The sequence below is a fragment of the Ambystoma mexicanum genome, chromosome 9 (assembly GCF_040938575.1).
Source record: "Ambystoma mexicanum isolate Mex_15411 chromosome 9, UKY_AmexF1_1, whole genome shotgun sequence".
In the NCBI taxonomy this organism is placed as follows: domain Eukaryota; kingdom Metazoa; phylum Chordata; class Amphibia; order Caudata; family Ambystomatidae; genus Ambystoma; species Ambystoma mexicanum.
This window is the reverse complement of record NC_090931.1, coordinates 12,667,765-12,684,631: the sequence shown is the minus strand read 5'-3', so window position 1 is coordinate 12,684,631 and position 16,867 is coordinate 12,667,765. Positions and strand designations below refer to the sequence as shown.

General features: G+C 48.4%; 1 protein-coding gene across 5 annotated transcripts in view; it reads right to left on the bottom strand.

Annotated features, from left to right (window-relative positions):
- The window catches only part of CDON (cell adhesion associated, oncogene regulated), a 668,575-nt gene that overhangs the window by 383,883 nt on the left and 267,825 nt on the right, over nt 1–16,867 (bottom strand). For all 5 annotated transcript variants that reach the window (XM_069614078.1, XM_069614075.1, XM_069614076.1 and 2 more), the window contains exon 5: nt 15,168–15,311. In XM_069614078.1, coding sequence (XP_069470179.1) covers nt 15,168–15,311 — 144 coding nt within the window. The remainder of the gene's footprint in view (nt 1–15,167; nt 15,312–16,867) is intronic.

The following is a 16,867-nucleotide window of genomic DNA, read 5'->3' as shown; positions in this document are numbered from 1 at the left end:
GGTCACTGCGGAGTATTGCATTTTTTTTTTTCATAGTCGAAAAGGGGACGTCGACAAGGCGTGTCTGTAACACTATCCCTATAGTGACGTGCGTTGTACCCACAATCCCTCACGCGTCGAGGTCCCTCAGATTGTTTTTTTCCACCCAGCTACTGGTCGGGTACCCGGAAGAGAATCTCCAATACATCCTGGAGGTAATGGATAGATATGCAGGTCTTTCTGGTATAGCAGTGAACCCCCAGAAGTCCAGCATGTTCCCGTTGGGCAGATATACGGGTATATCCGGGGAAAAGTTGCCTGTGCTGCAGGTGCCATGGGCAGTGGGTACGTTCCGATACTTAGGGATAGACATTTACCACACGGTGGAGGAAGAGCATAGACATAACACTGAGTCAGCCCTGGCTAAAATTGAAAACTGCATGCGGTTTTGGGCGAAGTTACCCTTGGCTATGATGGGGAAGGGAGCGATGCTTAAGATGGTGGTTCTGCCTAGGCTCTTACATTATTTAGTGAATATCCCATATTTGATCCCGAATAAGATTTTTGCCAAACTGAATAGTATGTGCAGAGATTTCTTGTGGCATGGCACGCGAAAGAGTGGCGTTATGGAAGTTACAGAATTTCCACGAAAAAGGGGGGATAAAATTGCCCAACTACGAGGTATATTATGTGGCCAGCCAACTGCAGTATGTCGCTAAATGGCTTTCTGACGAAGAAACCTCTGAATTTAGGTTGCTTGGGCAGGATTGCGCACCCTTTTACTTAAAGGAAGTGATGTGGGTAACCCAGGGCAGAACTGAAGGGGCGTCCCAAGATGATGTTGCTAGGTTGGAAAATGTGGCGCAGAGCGTGCTGGATGCTGGAAAACGCAGCTCCATGCGCTCCGCAGATACCATTGGTCATGCTGACAGGGGCAGATGCACAGTTACGGAAAATAATCCGAAACCATTGGGAGCCGGTGGGGCTTGCAACCATGGGAGACATTTGGCAGGAGGGCTCAATAGTTACCTTTGAGGAGTTGCAGGATATGTCTGGGTTACATCCAGGTCAGTACATTGCATATTATAGAACAGTGAAAGAAGTTGAGACAATGTGGCCGGAAACTGTGCTAGAGGGTGAGCCAGATGCCGTAGTAGATAAGATATACGACATAGCGGAGGGGGGCACGAGATATCTAGATTATATGAGATGTTGATGCTCAGAGTGGGGAAAGAGGTCTGAGATTGGATTGGGAGACTTAAGTGGGGACCCCGATGGAAGACGAGGTGTGGGAACGGGTGCAAGGGTACCATAAGAAGGTGTCTAGAAATGCTAGGTTGCAGCAGATACAACTATATGTCATGCACAGAGCGTATATGACGCCACGGAAAATATCAAGGTTTGCGGGTGCAGGCCGACAGGCATGCCCTAAGTGTGACGAAGAGAACGCGGACATTGGTCATGTCTGGTCATTGCGCGCTTTTGGAGGGAGGTGGAATGTAAACTAGCCCAGAAGGATGTCACGATTGTTGTAGACACGGTATGGGCCTGTTTGTTGGGGGTGTTTCCGAGATCTAAGAAGTTAAAACATGTGAGAAAGCTGAAAGACTTAGCATATGTGTTGGCAAAGAGAAGAATAGCCATGGGATGGAAGACATGTCACAGTCCACGGGTGGAGGTGTGGTGGAAGGACCTGCAGAAATGGGCAGAGGCAGAAACTATGGTTTGGCAGGATGCGAGCAGCGTCGGGGGTTTAGAGGGGACAGAGTCCCTGATGGCCTGGAAATCGCTAATAGCGGAACTGTTTGGGTCAATTCCGGACCCAAATGACTCCAGGGGGACGGATCACCTACCACAGGATGCAGATGCAGAATGAGAAGCCGGTTGGGCTCGGATGGGGGGGGGGGGGGAGCAGTGCACTGATGTGGATTGTACAATGGTTTTGATAACAAATGCTCTGTTTTGTTTGTACTGTTTTTGTTGACTTTAATAAAAAAATAAAAAATAAAAAAAATACAGCTCTGTTTGCTAGTTACACCGATGCCCAATGGGGCCTGTTGCACGAAGGCCTACAAGAAGTCCCTGAGCCCTTGCGTACCCGCTTATTGACCACTGTTACAGAAGGCACTCAGGTGAACCAAAGCATCATCAAGAACACATTAGATGCTGCAGAAACGGCTGGCCATTCTCTAGACCAGGGCATATTCCTTAAGAGACATGCTTGGCTTAGAAACTCCAGTTTCAACCAGAAACACAGGTGTCCCTCATCAACAAACCCCTTGAAGATTCCAACTTGTTTGGTAAGGTGGGTGATGACGCACTGGAAACAGCCAATTAGGAGCACGAAATATTAAAGACCCTGGACCAAATCACGAGACCCCCTAATAAGCGCGGTTATGGCAATAGGAGCTTTTTTGTGTGTAACGACAGTACACCTCAGCCAGCAACTGGTCCTCTCCTCAGGGAACCAGTGGATATGACATGCAGTATGCTCAAAGAGGACAACGTCGTGGCAAAGGGAGAGGTCGGGGCCCTACTCCTAGAGGCTCCCTGGCTACCACCACCAAATGACCCAAAGATTCAGGTCCCCTCCCATGCATCTCCGGTCAGGGGCCGGTTAACAGTTTCTGCAAGCATGGGAGGGAATTACCACAGACCGTTGGGTACTGTCAACAATAGCCCACGGTTACTGTATCGAATTCAGTCGGTCCCCAACTTTCAGACCTCCAAAAGGGAAGACGTCGCTCTCCATAACACCTTTCAATCCTTCTTCAGGAAGTGGAATCGCTGCTGAAAAAAGGATCCATAGAGGTCGTGCCTCCATCACAGGTAAAGGAGGGTATTTATTCAGTGTACTTCCTTGTACCCAAAAAGGATCTAACCATGCGCCCTGCATTAGATCTACGCCCAGCGAACAAATTTGTAAAACCTCAAAGGTTTCGGATGGTGACTCTACAGGAAGTAATCCCCCCTGCTCACAGGGGAGGATTACATGGCAACACTCACTGGACATGAAAGATGCATACTTTCATATTTCAATGTCGCCAGTGGACAGAAAGTATCTCAGGTTCATGATAAAAGCCAAACACTATCAGTTCAAAGTGCTACCTTTCGGCATAGCCTCCGCGCCAAAGCTATTCACAAAGGTACTGGCAGTGGCACACCTGAGCAGGTTATCCATTCCGGTCTATCCTTACCTTGACGACTGGCTCATAACAGGGGATTCTTATGAAACATGCTTCTCAAATACCCAAAAGACTATAGACCTCTTGTTCCAACTGGGCTTCTCCATCAACGAAAAGAAATCCAGTCTAGACCCCAGCCAAGTCAAGCAATTCCTAGGGGCTCCAATTCGATCAAAGTACGGTCTCTTGTCTTCCCCTCCAACGAGAGGGTCCAAAACATGCTGTTTCAAATCCCTAAATATGTAGCCGGTCGAGGTGTGATGGTACGCAAAGCCATGCGATTGCTAGGAATGATGGCTTCATGTATTTATTTGGTCCCTCACGCGCGCCTGTGCATGCGCTGAATGCAAGAGTGGCTCAACAGCCAGCAGTGTCAGGCCACCGGACAATGGGACGATCTAGTGGTTGTCTCGCAAGGCTTGGTTCTCTTGCTGCGGTGGTGGTGGAAGGAAAACCTTGTGTTGGGGAAATCCTTCACCACTCCCGCAGCAAACGCCACTCTAACCACAGACGCATCCCTCACAGGATGGGGGGGGTAGAGGGAGGGGGTTCACCTATCCCATCAGACTGCACACAGAGTTTGGACTCCAACTGTGGTGTCCAAGCACATAAAACCTGCTGGAGTTGTTGGCGGTCTTCAAAGCACTGAAGGCCTTCCAGACACACCTACAAGGAAAGACAGTGCTAATCCTAACGGACAGCACCACGGCCATGTACTACCTAAACAAACAGGGGGGGAACTCACTCTCCAGGACTGTCCAAACTGTCCCAGAACATCTGTAAGTGGGCTCTCAAACACATGTACCAGGGGAACTCAATCTTCTGGCAGACGGACTCAGCAGAGACTTCCCTCTACCCGTAGAGTACGAATGGCAATTACACAGACATATCATCTCCAACGTTTTTGCAGAATGGGGCTTCCAAGAGATCGAATTGTTCGCAGCTCTGGAGAACACCCAATGTCAAGATTACGCCTTCCGGTACCCCCAGAACCGCTCCAAGGGAAACTGACTCTGGATAACACGGTCAGGGAAATTTGTCTACGCTGCCCCACCCCGACTCCCCTTCTCCACAAGATAGTGCGCAAGATGCACCAGGAACAAGTTACCAGGATACTGGTGGCCCCCATGTGGGCCTGCCAACCCCGGTTCGCTCATCTGATGGAGATGTCACCATCTCCTCCAGTGAAACTACCCTGCCCGTACAACATGTCGCAGGACAGGGGCTGAACGCTGCATCCATGCCCGCAGACCCTGAACTTGGCAGCCTGGCTCCTGAGGTCAGAATTTGGACATTTGCAGCTTCCTCAGAGATGCATGGACTTTCTCAGGGAGGCAAGAAAACCGAATACTCGTTACTGCTACTCTATAAGTGGAAACGGTTCGTCATCTGGTGTAACTCAAAGATCAACCCCGTTGATTGCTCTCCCGCGCATAATGTTTTATACCTGACTCACTTGCTGGACTCGGGGTTAGTCTTTAACTCTATTAAAGTTCACCTACCTGCCCCCCCCCCAGCCTACACAACGTCACAACATAAGGTGTCATGGTGGAAGGTTCCAGTTATTAAAGCTTTCATGGAGGGAGTGAAAAGAATCCACCACCCTATATCTAACCCAGCTCCCGGTTGGGATCTGAAAGTCGTGTTAACCAAGCTAATTGGCCCCTCCTTTGAGCCTATGCACAAAGCTAGCCTTAAAGACCTCACTCTTAAGACTGCTTTCTTAATAGCAATCACCTCTATTAGAAGCGTCAGTGAACTATAAGCGCTCTATTCTAGATCCCTTTGTAACAGTTCACAAAGATAAGGTGGTTCTACGCACACACCCTAGGTTTGCACCGAAATTAATTTCAAAGTTTCATGTCAACCACTCTAGAGCTACCAATGTTCTTTCAAAACCCATCAAACTTAGGAGAGAAGACCCTGCACACACTTGATGTGCGCAGGGCGGTCATGTTTAAATGGAAGGAACTCTACCACTAAGAAAGACTAATCAGTTCTTTGTCTCAGTGGCGGCTTGAAGAGAAGGATGCAGTTTCCAAATCCACTATTTCAAAGGGATTGTGTCCTCCGACGTATTCCTCATCTTAGATATCTCCTTCCAGCTCTGCTGGCCTCGGAACATTTTTTCTCTCTAGAGGGCGCTGCGTGTCGACGTCCTCCGAGTCGATGTCCCTCGACAGCCGCTGTATCAACGTCGACGTCATCCTGCCTATAAAGGCCGCGCGCAGCCTCCGTTGCTCAGTTCCGTTTTTCCGCGCTTACTCAGTGCCTTCGGAATACCGTTGCTCAGTTTTGTCAGGTTAAACCTATTTACCTCGAGTTATTCGACCCGTACTCGATGGCTTCTTCGTCGGAACCGACAACTCCTCGATCCGGCTTCAAAAAATGCCGAGATTGTGGGAAAAAGATGTCGCTGACTGACCCTCACAGAGTTTGTCTGTGGTGTTTGGGAGCTGAACACCATTGTTCGGAGTGCGAGGACTGTATGTCCATGACAGCTAAGGCCCTGAAGGAGCGTAGGGGGAAGCTGGAGAAAGGTAAGACTTTTAAAGCTTCTTCTTCGTCGACGAAGTCAAGACATTCGTCTCCTTGTCACCATTCGCGCTCTAGGTCTCGGAGTGGGTCCCATCACTCCTCGAGATGGAAGCACTCGAAGAGGAGACGTTGAAGATCCCCTTCTCCGTCTTCCTCTTCCTCTGTTTCACCAAAGAGAATCCCTTGCCCCACGAAACATAGTTCCCGGGCTGAATGGGAGGAATTCCGCAAAAATATGAGCGTCTTCGAGAAAGCGGCCTCGACCCCCTCGAAGACTGCCGAGAGCGATGCTCTGGTCGAAAGACCCAAAGGTCAAAAACGCTGCGAGTCGCAGTAGCCGTCAAAGGAAACCTCTCGAGCGCGTCTCGAACCCTCGAGTATGACTATGACCTCCAAACCTTCCTCGAAGGTTCCATCGACGCTGTCGACGAAGGTTCCGTCGACGCCGAGGTCGGTGTCTTCAACGCCGTTGTCGAAGGGACCTTCGACACACGGGTCTGTCGACTCGACGCCAGCTTCGACACCGTCGTCGACGCCAAGAAAAGTCACGGTTACGACACACCCAGTGACTATCCCCAGGTCCTTGATGACGATGGCTTCGAGATTGTCGAGCAGAATCCCAATTCTGTCGAGGTCATCGAGGCCTCCGCCTTTGTTTTCGACGCCACGCTTGACGACATCGACGTTTTCGAGGCCGATTATGACAAGTTCGGCACCCTCTGCCTTGGAAATGGGGTTTACACCCTTTATGAGTTCAGAATAATTGAGAACTATGTCCTCAATTATGGAAGAGGGTGAATTGTCTGAACAGGAAGACACATTTGAGTTGCAGGGACCTGTAACCCCAATTAGAGAGGAATTTTCCTCTGAAGAATGCAGGTTAAAGGATCTTCATGATTCCTTACATGAGGCAAGTGGGTTAGACACCTCCCCTGAGGTGGATTTTGCTAGGCCAGACCCGGGGGAGCATGCTGAAACCCCCTATAGAGCCTGAATGGCCAGGATCACAGAGTTTATGGGGTGGTCTGCACCTTCACAATCTTTCCAACAAGATGACCTCAAGGATATTCTTGACAAAGGCCCACAGGAGGATCCTGTGGTGCCTTTTCATAAAGCTCTTCAGAGAAAGATTATGACGAACTGGGAACCCCAGATGTCGTCCCGGCAGTAAATAAAAAACTGTCTACAAAATACAGGGTATCCTCTACAGACCTGGAGTTTTTGTCAAAACACCCATCCCCAGAAAGTCTGGTGGTACAGGCAGCATCTTCTACCAATGTCAAGACGGCTTATCCTACCGTCCCACAGGACAGGGACGATAAAAAATATGATGCTATGGCAAAGAAAGTTTTTTCGGCATGTAGCATGGCATTAAAATCTGTTAATGCTACTTGCACCCTTGCTAGATTCAGCCATACACTTTGGGAGTGTGCTTCTACAGCGGCTGACTGCATCCCGGAGGGAGAAGAAAGGGATGCGTTCCTGAATATCATACAGGACGGTAAAGACGCTATGTGCGAATCCCTCCAGACGGGCATTGATTCGGCTGACAGTATCAGCAGAGCAATGGCGGCAAGTACAACAACCAGGAGATTCGCTTGGTTGAGAAAGTCTGGTTTTGCCCCAGATGTGCAAGCCAGGCTCTTGAACATGCCATTCGATGGATCTTTGTTCGGGAAAAAGGCGGATGACAGTTTAGAGACACTGCAAACTTCAAAAGCAGCAGCAAAATCCGTAGGCGCTGCAATCCGTCAGACACCTTTTCGTCCCACAGGAACCTCTGCGAGGGGCAAGTCCTTTTGCTTCTACTCCGCATTCGGAAGAGGTAGAGGACGACCGACTCAAAGGGGACAAAGAAAAACTACCCGAGGTGGACGGGGTAGATATTCAAAAGCCGCAGCAACAGCAGGTGCCTCTTAACCATCGGCATCTGCATCAGCTGCCCCAAAACCACTCTGAGGACTTCCCTCACAGGACACCTGTAGGAGGCAGGTTGACTCAACATCTGGCGGTATGGCAGGCTATCGCGTCAGATGCTTGGGCATTGGAAACAGTTGCCCAAGGTTACTGCCTGCCTTTCCTACGCATACCTCAGAGTCATCCACCGGGGATCAGCTCTCAGAAAGCTCCAGATCCGCTCCTCTTGCAGGAAATTTTGGACCTGCTAGAGAAAGGTGCCATAGAACCAGTACCTGTAGCGGAGAGGAACAAGGGCTGGTACTCCCCTTACTTTCTCATTCCAAAGAAAGACGGAGGACTGAGACCCATCTTGGACTTGCGAGAATTGAACAAATTCCTCAGGAAAGACAAATTCAAGATGGTCACTCTTTCTCAGATCCTTCAGGCCCTTCAGTTCCAGGACTGGTTGGTATCTCTGGACCTTCAGGACGCTTATTTCCATGTGCCTATCCATCTCAAACACAGGAAATACCTGAGTTTCGCAATTGGCAACTCTCACTATCAATTTCGAGTGCTGCCATTTGGGCTGACCTCCACCCTGAGGGTCTTCACCAAGTTAATGTCGGTAGTGGCGGCAAGTCTAAGGAGGGAAGGGATTCACGTCTACCCCTACCTGGACGATTGGTTGATCAGGGCTGTTTCTTCGGAACAAGCTCAGATCCAGCTAAATCACGTGTGCCACTCCCTTCACAAACTGGGCTTCTCCCTCAATTTAAAGAAGTCACAAATGATACCATCGCAGAGACTCCAGTTCATAGGAGCGATCCTGGACACTTCCCTGGGAAAAGCCTCGCCACCAGAGGTGAGGGCTCAAGATATTCTACAGATGGTTACCAAGTTCCAAGATGCCCAACGTCTCCCAGCCTTCGACTTTTTGAGGTTGCTAGGCCTCATGGCATCCTGCATTTTCCTAGTGCCAGAGGCTCGCCCGAGAATGAGATCCCTCCAGTGAGCACTGAGGACTCAGTGGTCACAATTCTCAGGGAGAAGGACAGATCTTCAGGTTCCCGACAGGGTGGCTCGAGACCTTCAGTGGTGGGCCTGTCAGGAGAACATTCTGAAAGGAGAACATTTTTGGCAACCCTGGCCGGAGATAACAGTAGTCACGGATGCCTCACTCACGGGGTGGGGAGCCCACGCCAACGACTTGACCATCAGCGGTCGTTGGTCTCCATCGGAGTCCAGACTACATATAAACCTGTTAGAGCTGAGAGCCATCAGACTTGTGCTGAAGGCGTTCCTGCCAGCTGTACAAGGGAAAAACGTCCTGATAATGACGGACAACACGGTGGCAATGCATTACCTCAACAAAAGAGGAGGCGTAGGATCACTACCCCTGTGCAGAGAGGCGATGCAGCTCTGGTTTTGGGCAATCCAAAGGGGAATCTCTCTATCAGCATTTCACCTAGCCGGAGAGAAGAACTTGACAGCGGACGCTCTGAGCAGGTAGAGCACAGTCTCCCACGAGTGGTTGCTAGCTCAGGAAGTCCTTCAAGAGATCTTCGCCCTTTGGGGAACCCCTCAGGTGTATCTGTTCGCCACCAGCCTCAACAGGAAATGTGATCTGTTCTGCTCAAGGGAATTTCCCCCGAGAGGAGCTCTGGCAGATGCGTTCATAGTGGACTGGGAGTTTCCGCTTCTGTACGCGTTCCCACTGGTCCCTGTCATTCCTCAAATGATCAGGAGGTTGAGAAGATTCCGGAGAACCATGATCCTAATTGCCCCGGATTGGGCCAGGAGAACGTGGTACCCGGACCTTCTAGACTTGTCCATCTGCCCTCCAATTCGACTTCCACTCAGAGAGAACCTACTCTCACAGAAGGGAGGTCAGGTTCTCCATCCAGACATCAAAACCCTCAACCTTCACGCTTGGCTTCTGAAAGGCTGAGGTACAAGGATTGGGACCTCCCTGATGATGTTATGGAGGTGTTGTTTTCGGCAAGGAGGCCAGCAACAAAGTCTTTATACCGCTGCCGTTGGAACAGATTTTGCAGCTGGTGTAGAGAACAGAATATCGACCCTTTTTCATGTGGTACACCAATGGTTTTGTCCTTCCTACTATATTTGGCGAATTCAGGCCTTCAAGTTGGCACCATTAAGGGCTATCTCGCAGCGCTATCCATCTTTAAGCGCACTGCGGAAGAACCATCCTATTTGAAGTTACCCTTGGTAATACAGTTTCTAAAGGGGTATCCCCCAAGACCATTCCAAGTTCCCCTATGGGATTTAAACTTAGTCCTAACTTTCCTGATGGGCACACCTTTCGAACCACTCCATTCTTGTTTGTTAAGATTCCTTACCCTTAAAACTGTTTTATTAATAGCACTTACATCTGCTAGAAGGGTGAGCGAATTACAAGCTCTTTCTTGTAAACCCCCTCACACAATCTTTCACAAAGACTAAGTTGTCCTGCAAGTGAAGCCTAATTTCCTCCCAAAGGTGGTTTCTGAATTTCATATCACTCAGAAGATTACCCTTCCATCTTTCTATCCTCCTCCTCATCCGGGGAAAGAGGAAGAGAGGTTACACAGGCTAGACCCTAGAAGGGCTTTACGTTTTTACATCAGTAGACTAGCCAGGATAAGACAGGCAGACCAGCTGTTTGTAGGTTACACAGGTCACAAGCTGGGGTTACCAATAACTAAGCAGACCATTCCCAGATGGATCATTCTGGAATGTTATAAACTGGCAGGGAAAGAGCCCCCTCAAAACCTTAGGGCTCATTCGACCAGAGGTAGTGCAGCTTCATCGGCCCTCAAAAGAGGTGTGCCGGTTAAAGACATCTGTGCGGCCGCTACATGGTCGTCTGTCCATACCTTTACACGATTTTACAACTTGGATTCCTCCTCCAGTCAAGAGACTAGGTTTGGAAGGGCTGTACTGCATTCTATTCATCAATAGAAGACAGCGTGAAGTCAGTACTCCCTCCTCCAATATTTGAATACTGCTATGGGAGCCTATCTAAGATGAGGAATACGTCGGAGGACACAATCCCTTGGAAGAACAAGTTACTTCTAACCTTGTAACGTTCTTTCGAAGGGATGTTCCTCCGACGTATTCCTCATCGACCCTCCCATCCATCCCCGCAGTTCTACTTCCCTTGTTGTTGCAGCTTACGCTCCTTCAGGGTGATTAGTCTAGTCCAGAAAGAATTATTGTGGGCTACAAAACGGAACTGAGCAACGGACGCTGCACGCGGCCTTTATAGACAGGATGACGACGTCGACGCGCAGCGCCCTCTAGAGAGAAAACATTTTCCGAGGCCAGCAGAGCTGGAAGGAGATATCTAAGATGAGGAATACGTCGGAGGAACATCCCGTCGAAAGAACGTTACAAGGTAAGAAGTAACTAGTTCATCTAGACACATTGTCCAGTGCATTGCTCTGTTACACTCTTGCTAAGAGAGAACTGCCCTTCAAGCCTCGAGAACATTCTACTTGAGGCACCGGGGCATCCAAAGCATTCATTGCAAATGTTCCCCTTGAGTCCATTTGCAAAGCGGCAACCTGGAGTTCTATACACACCTTTACAAAACACTATTGTCTCAATGCCCATTCTAGATCCGATTCCCAGGTGGGACAAGCAGTACTAAGACATATTTTCTCTACTGTTCCTTCTCACAACCCAACTCTGGGTACTGCTCGCCAGTCTTTGCACAGCATGTGATTCTAAGCAGATTAACAGACATCAGAAGACATGCATTACTTACCGTAAAAGCATTTCTGATGGTTGTATCTGCTTAGATTCACATGCGCTCACCCTTCATCCCCGCTCGGATAGAAGGCACATATACGCCTTATTACTTTCTCTCTTTTCTGTACTCACTCACGTTAGTCATAAGGCTCCCTCATGGCAGAAAAAATACAGAGGGACCTCGACGCGTGAGGGATTTTGGGTACACTGCACGTCACTATAGGGATAGTGTTACAGACACGCCTATGTCGACGTCCCCTTTTCGACTTTCGGAAAACAAGATGCAATACTCTGCAGTGACCACTGGATGTCGGACTATGCACATCATGTGAATCTAAGCAGATACAACCATCAGAAATGCTTTTACGGTAAGAATTGCAGGTCTTATACATACAGTCTAAGTGTAACTTGTGATTCCCATTGTGTGCACTCATTGTGGACCCTTTACAAGCTCACCACCTCTTGAGACTTAGCCTAGACCGCTCATCACTGCTACCTTAACCTGGTTTGGTTACAGCTCCAAGAGTTGTCCCCGTCACATTACAGGTTGGCCTTCTATAGATCTGCCACTAGGCCAGAGTATAGAAAATCAATTCTAATAGCTGGTGGATGCTTGTTGATGCACTACTCCTAGCTTCTTCACTTGGTTGAGAGACTCTTTGGCACTTCCCACCTAAGAAGCTTGCTTGTAGAGCGTAGCAGATCACTCTGTGTGCTGGCTGGGTAACGGTTCTGGAGCTGCTGGAGTTACTCTGGATTCAGTATCTCCCTCTGTTCCATGGGAGAAGTTTAGGGGAGGGATCTTGCTGCCCTATTTGGAAATCCTGGCCTTCCTTCAATGGCGGAAGCTGCAAGGCAGACTGTACCTTCAGCCAGGGTCCAAATAGGTTCTTCTGGTTACTCGTCGCAAATTCTTCAGATCTGCCAAAAGAGGGCCTCAACCCGCAAAGTCAAATGGGCCTTAGTAATTGGTGTAGGCTATGCCTTCCTTAACGAACCAAACCTGGGTCCCCACCAACAACAATCACCCATATGCATGAGGTCTTAACCAGAATGCTTTGCAACAGGAAAGGTAAAGGGGTGAAAACATGTACTACCAAGTGCCAACCATGTTCCTGTGTTGTGGATCAAAGGGTCTCTGGTTAATTGAGCTCTCTGTGGTTCCTGATTTAAAGGCAGGTCTCCCTTGAAGTTGTGGCAAGAACAGATTGTCTCCATCAAATCACATACTTTTATACCCTCTGAATGGGGTCCCCCTGCAGGGGTGGACTAGTGTAAACACATAGTCCCAGACATGACACTTCACTGCCCTTGATACTGAGGGGTGGGAGCTGGCTTCAGGGTGGGAGCTGGCTTCAGGTTGACAGTGCACATCAAAAGTTTTTGGGAGGGGGGGTCCCTGTCTTTTGTTAGCCTCTGCAGCTAGACCCCATGTGGGCCTGTTTGAAGCATACTCTATAAGTATGCTAATTATGTTTAATTGCTGCCACCATCCTACAGGGCCAACAAAGGATAGGGCGGATCCATGGAGCCTTTGTTATGTAATTAGGCTGGCCATGGCAGGAGGAAGATTTTACCCTCCCCCGATTTGAGGTGCCTTGATGTATTCCTGGGTGTTACATTCCAACTAAATGTGCGAAGGAGGACTGCGCCTGTAGGCTGTTTCCACAGGTCTATGTGTCTCGTGCGGTGAACATAGGAAAATTAGCCCCACACATTATCCAGGAGGTTGATCTACCATCATTCAATTTCATTTAAAATTTCAAAAAAGCCTAGGTGAGCAGCGCACACCCACCTGTGGATGGTCAAACTCCTCACTGCCCTCACTGGCATGGCTTTTTAATGCCAATTTAAAGCCTCACAGACCTAGCAGCACGCTATTCTGCATCCTTCCAGAAAAGACACCCAAATTGCCATCAACCTGGGTAAACTCACAGAACGTTCCCAGTGCATTTCTACCTGTCTGGCAAGTGACAACTAGACTAGTCTGATTTGCTTGGGTTCTCCCATCCCACCTGCACTGCCTTTTGTTTGGCCCATTGGCCTGGGCGTCCCAGACAACCTTTGATTCTGCCCTCTTCCTTGCCTCTCAAATAAAGTTATCTGCTTAGAAATCACACTACCACCTGCACATGATGAAACACATCCTCCGTTGGTTATACATGTCTTGCAAAGCAGAGGTGACCAGAGGAAGGGCCTTCTCCCTCATGGACTACTGTAACAGCAGGTATCAAGGTCTCCCAAAAAGCATGGTTGACCATCTGAAGATCATGCCAGGCAAAGCTGCTGGGCTGGTTTTGGGCTCATACCAAGTACCCCTATTGCTCAAGCCTTGCAGTCCTTGCCCTGGCTCCTGTGGAATGAATTGCTTCATGCAGCATATATTGTGCTCACCGGGGTGCAGGCCCAAGGTACATGCATCAGGAACTATAGAATATCAGGTCCACAGCTCCAAGATCTGCAGACACCTTCTCCCTGATCTCATTCTCTTTCAGGAACAAATGTTTAGAGGAAGCCAGGTGTGGCCCATTGGAATTAACGTGCCACTCCCGATAGCCCTGGACAGCCGCCTCCAGTTTCAAGAAGAGGCGCAAGACACACCTCTTCAAACTCTGCACCAACAATGGGAGAGATTGGAACCAATGTCTTAAGTAGAATTGACTTTAATGGACTCTACTACTTGACTGCAGCACATATTCCTCTTCACCCTCCTATGCTCTTTACTGGTCTGGAGCATGCAAAGGCGCCTAAGGTCAGGACTTTCCTCCTCCCTTCCGCCAGTGGCGCTACAAAGCAACTGTTGCCAATTGGCACTTTACAAAACAAGCAAAAGCAGATGGAAAGCACCCACAAAGAGGCAAGTAACTCGCAATGATAGGCCACTAGAAAGAAACATGTGAAAATACTGTTAGGCGTTGGTTGGAATTTGCATACTTATTTCACATGCAGTTAATCGGTTTTTATAAGACTAGAACATGCAAATATCTTATTCTCTGATCCCATTACCACCTCCTCAACTTCAAAAGGGGTTAATATGTATAGGGTCTGTCAGCTCAAGCATTGATACAAACTATATCAGAGTCCATTAATCAATCCACCTAGAATCTCAGTAGCGAACTTAAATCAACAAAGTACAGAATCCAACCAATTGCACAGTATCAGCAGCAGAACGCAACGACAGACTTCGGTGATGCAGCAAGCGGTTTCAATTTGCACTAACGTCATTTAACAGAGTGCAATATAAAGTGCTTGTGTCTCCTAGGTGTCTGGTGAATGAAATATAAAATATTAAGTATATGGAGGATACACAACCAGAAATCGAGTACTATGGTCCAAAAAAGGAACCGAGGTGCTCTCGTGACAATGTTACGTCACCAGAAAGTACCCACCCATCATATTGTGGCAATTTCACTGGATTTGGAAAATGGCAGTTTTGCCCCATTTTTTTTGTGAGGGTAAAGGCACATTTATTACAGATTTTAGGGTAGTGAGAGATAGGAATGGTATATCAGAAAATGCAGTGAAACCGTCACTGTGATCAAATCTCTCGGATCCCAGCTGAGCCCAGAGAATTGTCAGCATGTGAATTCCAAGGCTCCAGAGTACAGTTCACAACAATCAGAAGAACAATGTGTTGCAGCAACCCTCATTCTTGCAGTTGATTCCAGCAGTCGTACACAACTGGCAGATTATTGTAGCTCTAAGCCCGATGAGAAAATACATATCTTGGAAGATCCACTTCTGTGCTATTTACACAATTGGTTAGTAAATCATGAACATGCCAAGAACGTCTAAATGATCTAGAATACTCACCGCTTACTATGATCTTGTGACCCGTGGGGTCTACCTTCTGCTCATGGGTGACTGGGTTGTATGCAGCACATTTGTACGACCCTCTGTCCTCTAAAGAAACATTCAGAATTTGCAGATTTCCAGAAGGAAGGATTACATAGTTATCTGTTTAACAAGGAAACAAATTGACAAAATCAGCATCTTACTTACATTGCTATGTTTAATTTGTACTCATCAGTAGAGAAGAACAAGTTACTTTCTAACCTGGTAACGTTATTTCGATGGGATGGTCCGATGACGTATTCCATATCTATGACAGGTAATGTCCACAGCTGTGCTGCTTCGGAAAATCTTTGGCGTCTGCGTCGATGACGTTGATGCGCCGTCCCCGAGGACCTCCTCCGACAGCCGACGACACCCGATGTGTAAGACGCACGACGCCCATAGCCTCAGTTATAGTTTTTTTTTCCCAGAACTTGTGCCACCAGTTTTCTGCCAGTCAGACACACAAGGCCTTGCGGAACGCAAGCTGCAATCGCAAAAGAAATTCTGCAGCGGGGAAGGCAGGGAGGGAGCAATATGGAATACGTCGTCGGACCATCCCATCGAAAGAACGTTACCAGGTAAGAAAGTAACTTGTTCTTCGAGGGGATTGGGTCCTCCGACGTATTCCATATCTATGACAGACTCCCAAAGCAGTACCAAGCAAGGAGGTGGGAAAGAATTTAGAATACAAATTTAGCATGCCCAATCAAATTGCGGAATAGAGAACTGCCTTGCCAAAGGCCAGATCTTGCCCTCTGATGGAATCGAGGGAATAGTGACATACAAAAGTATGTACTGAAGCCCAGGTGGCTGCATCACAGATGTGACAAATAGGAACTCCCCTCTGCAGAGCAGTAGACGCAGCCACTCCTCTGGTAGAATGGGCCCGCAAGCCAGCCAGAGGGTCCTTACCCGCCAAGTGGTAACACTCGGAGATAGCTAAAATAATCCAACGAGACAGTCTGTTTCGTCACAGCTTGTCCAAAACGCTTTCCAGCATAACCAATAAAAAGTTGATCGTCCACTCTGACCCGGGACATGCGCAAAATATAAAAGCTCAACGCTCTCCGAGGATCAAGCCTATGGAGCATCTCCTCTTCCTTACCAGGATGTGGAGGAGGATAGAACGCCGGAAGAACAACCTTCTGGCTCAAATGAAATTCCGAAACCACCTTCGGAAGAAAAGGACGAACTCCAAGGACAACCCTGTCCTTATGAAACACAGTGAAGGGTGGCTTAACTGAAAGTTCCTGTAACTCACTCACTCAGCTAGCTGAAGTAACCGCAACCAAAAACACAGTTTTCAGAGTCAACAGCCTCAAAGGGCAAGAATGTAAAGGCTCAAACAGAGCACCCATAAGAAACTTAAGAACAAGGTTCAAATCCCATCCTGGCACCAAAAAAGGTGACGAGGGAACACATTAGTGAGCCCTTTCAAAAACTGAGAAATTAAAGGAATCTTAAAATAGGAACACTCTTCAGACGAGCGCTTAAATATGGACAGCGCCGCCAGGTAACCTTTAATGGACCCCACTTGCAAGCCCCTGTGGGCCAAAGAAAGCACAAAAGACAAAACCATGGGAATGTCACATTAAAAAGGATCCACATTCTGAACTCTGCACCAGTCGCAGAACTTTCTCCAATGGCAACGGTACAGAGACTTTGTTGCCGGCAGC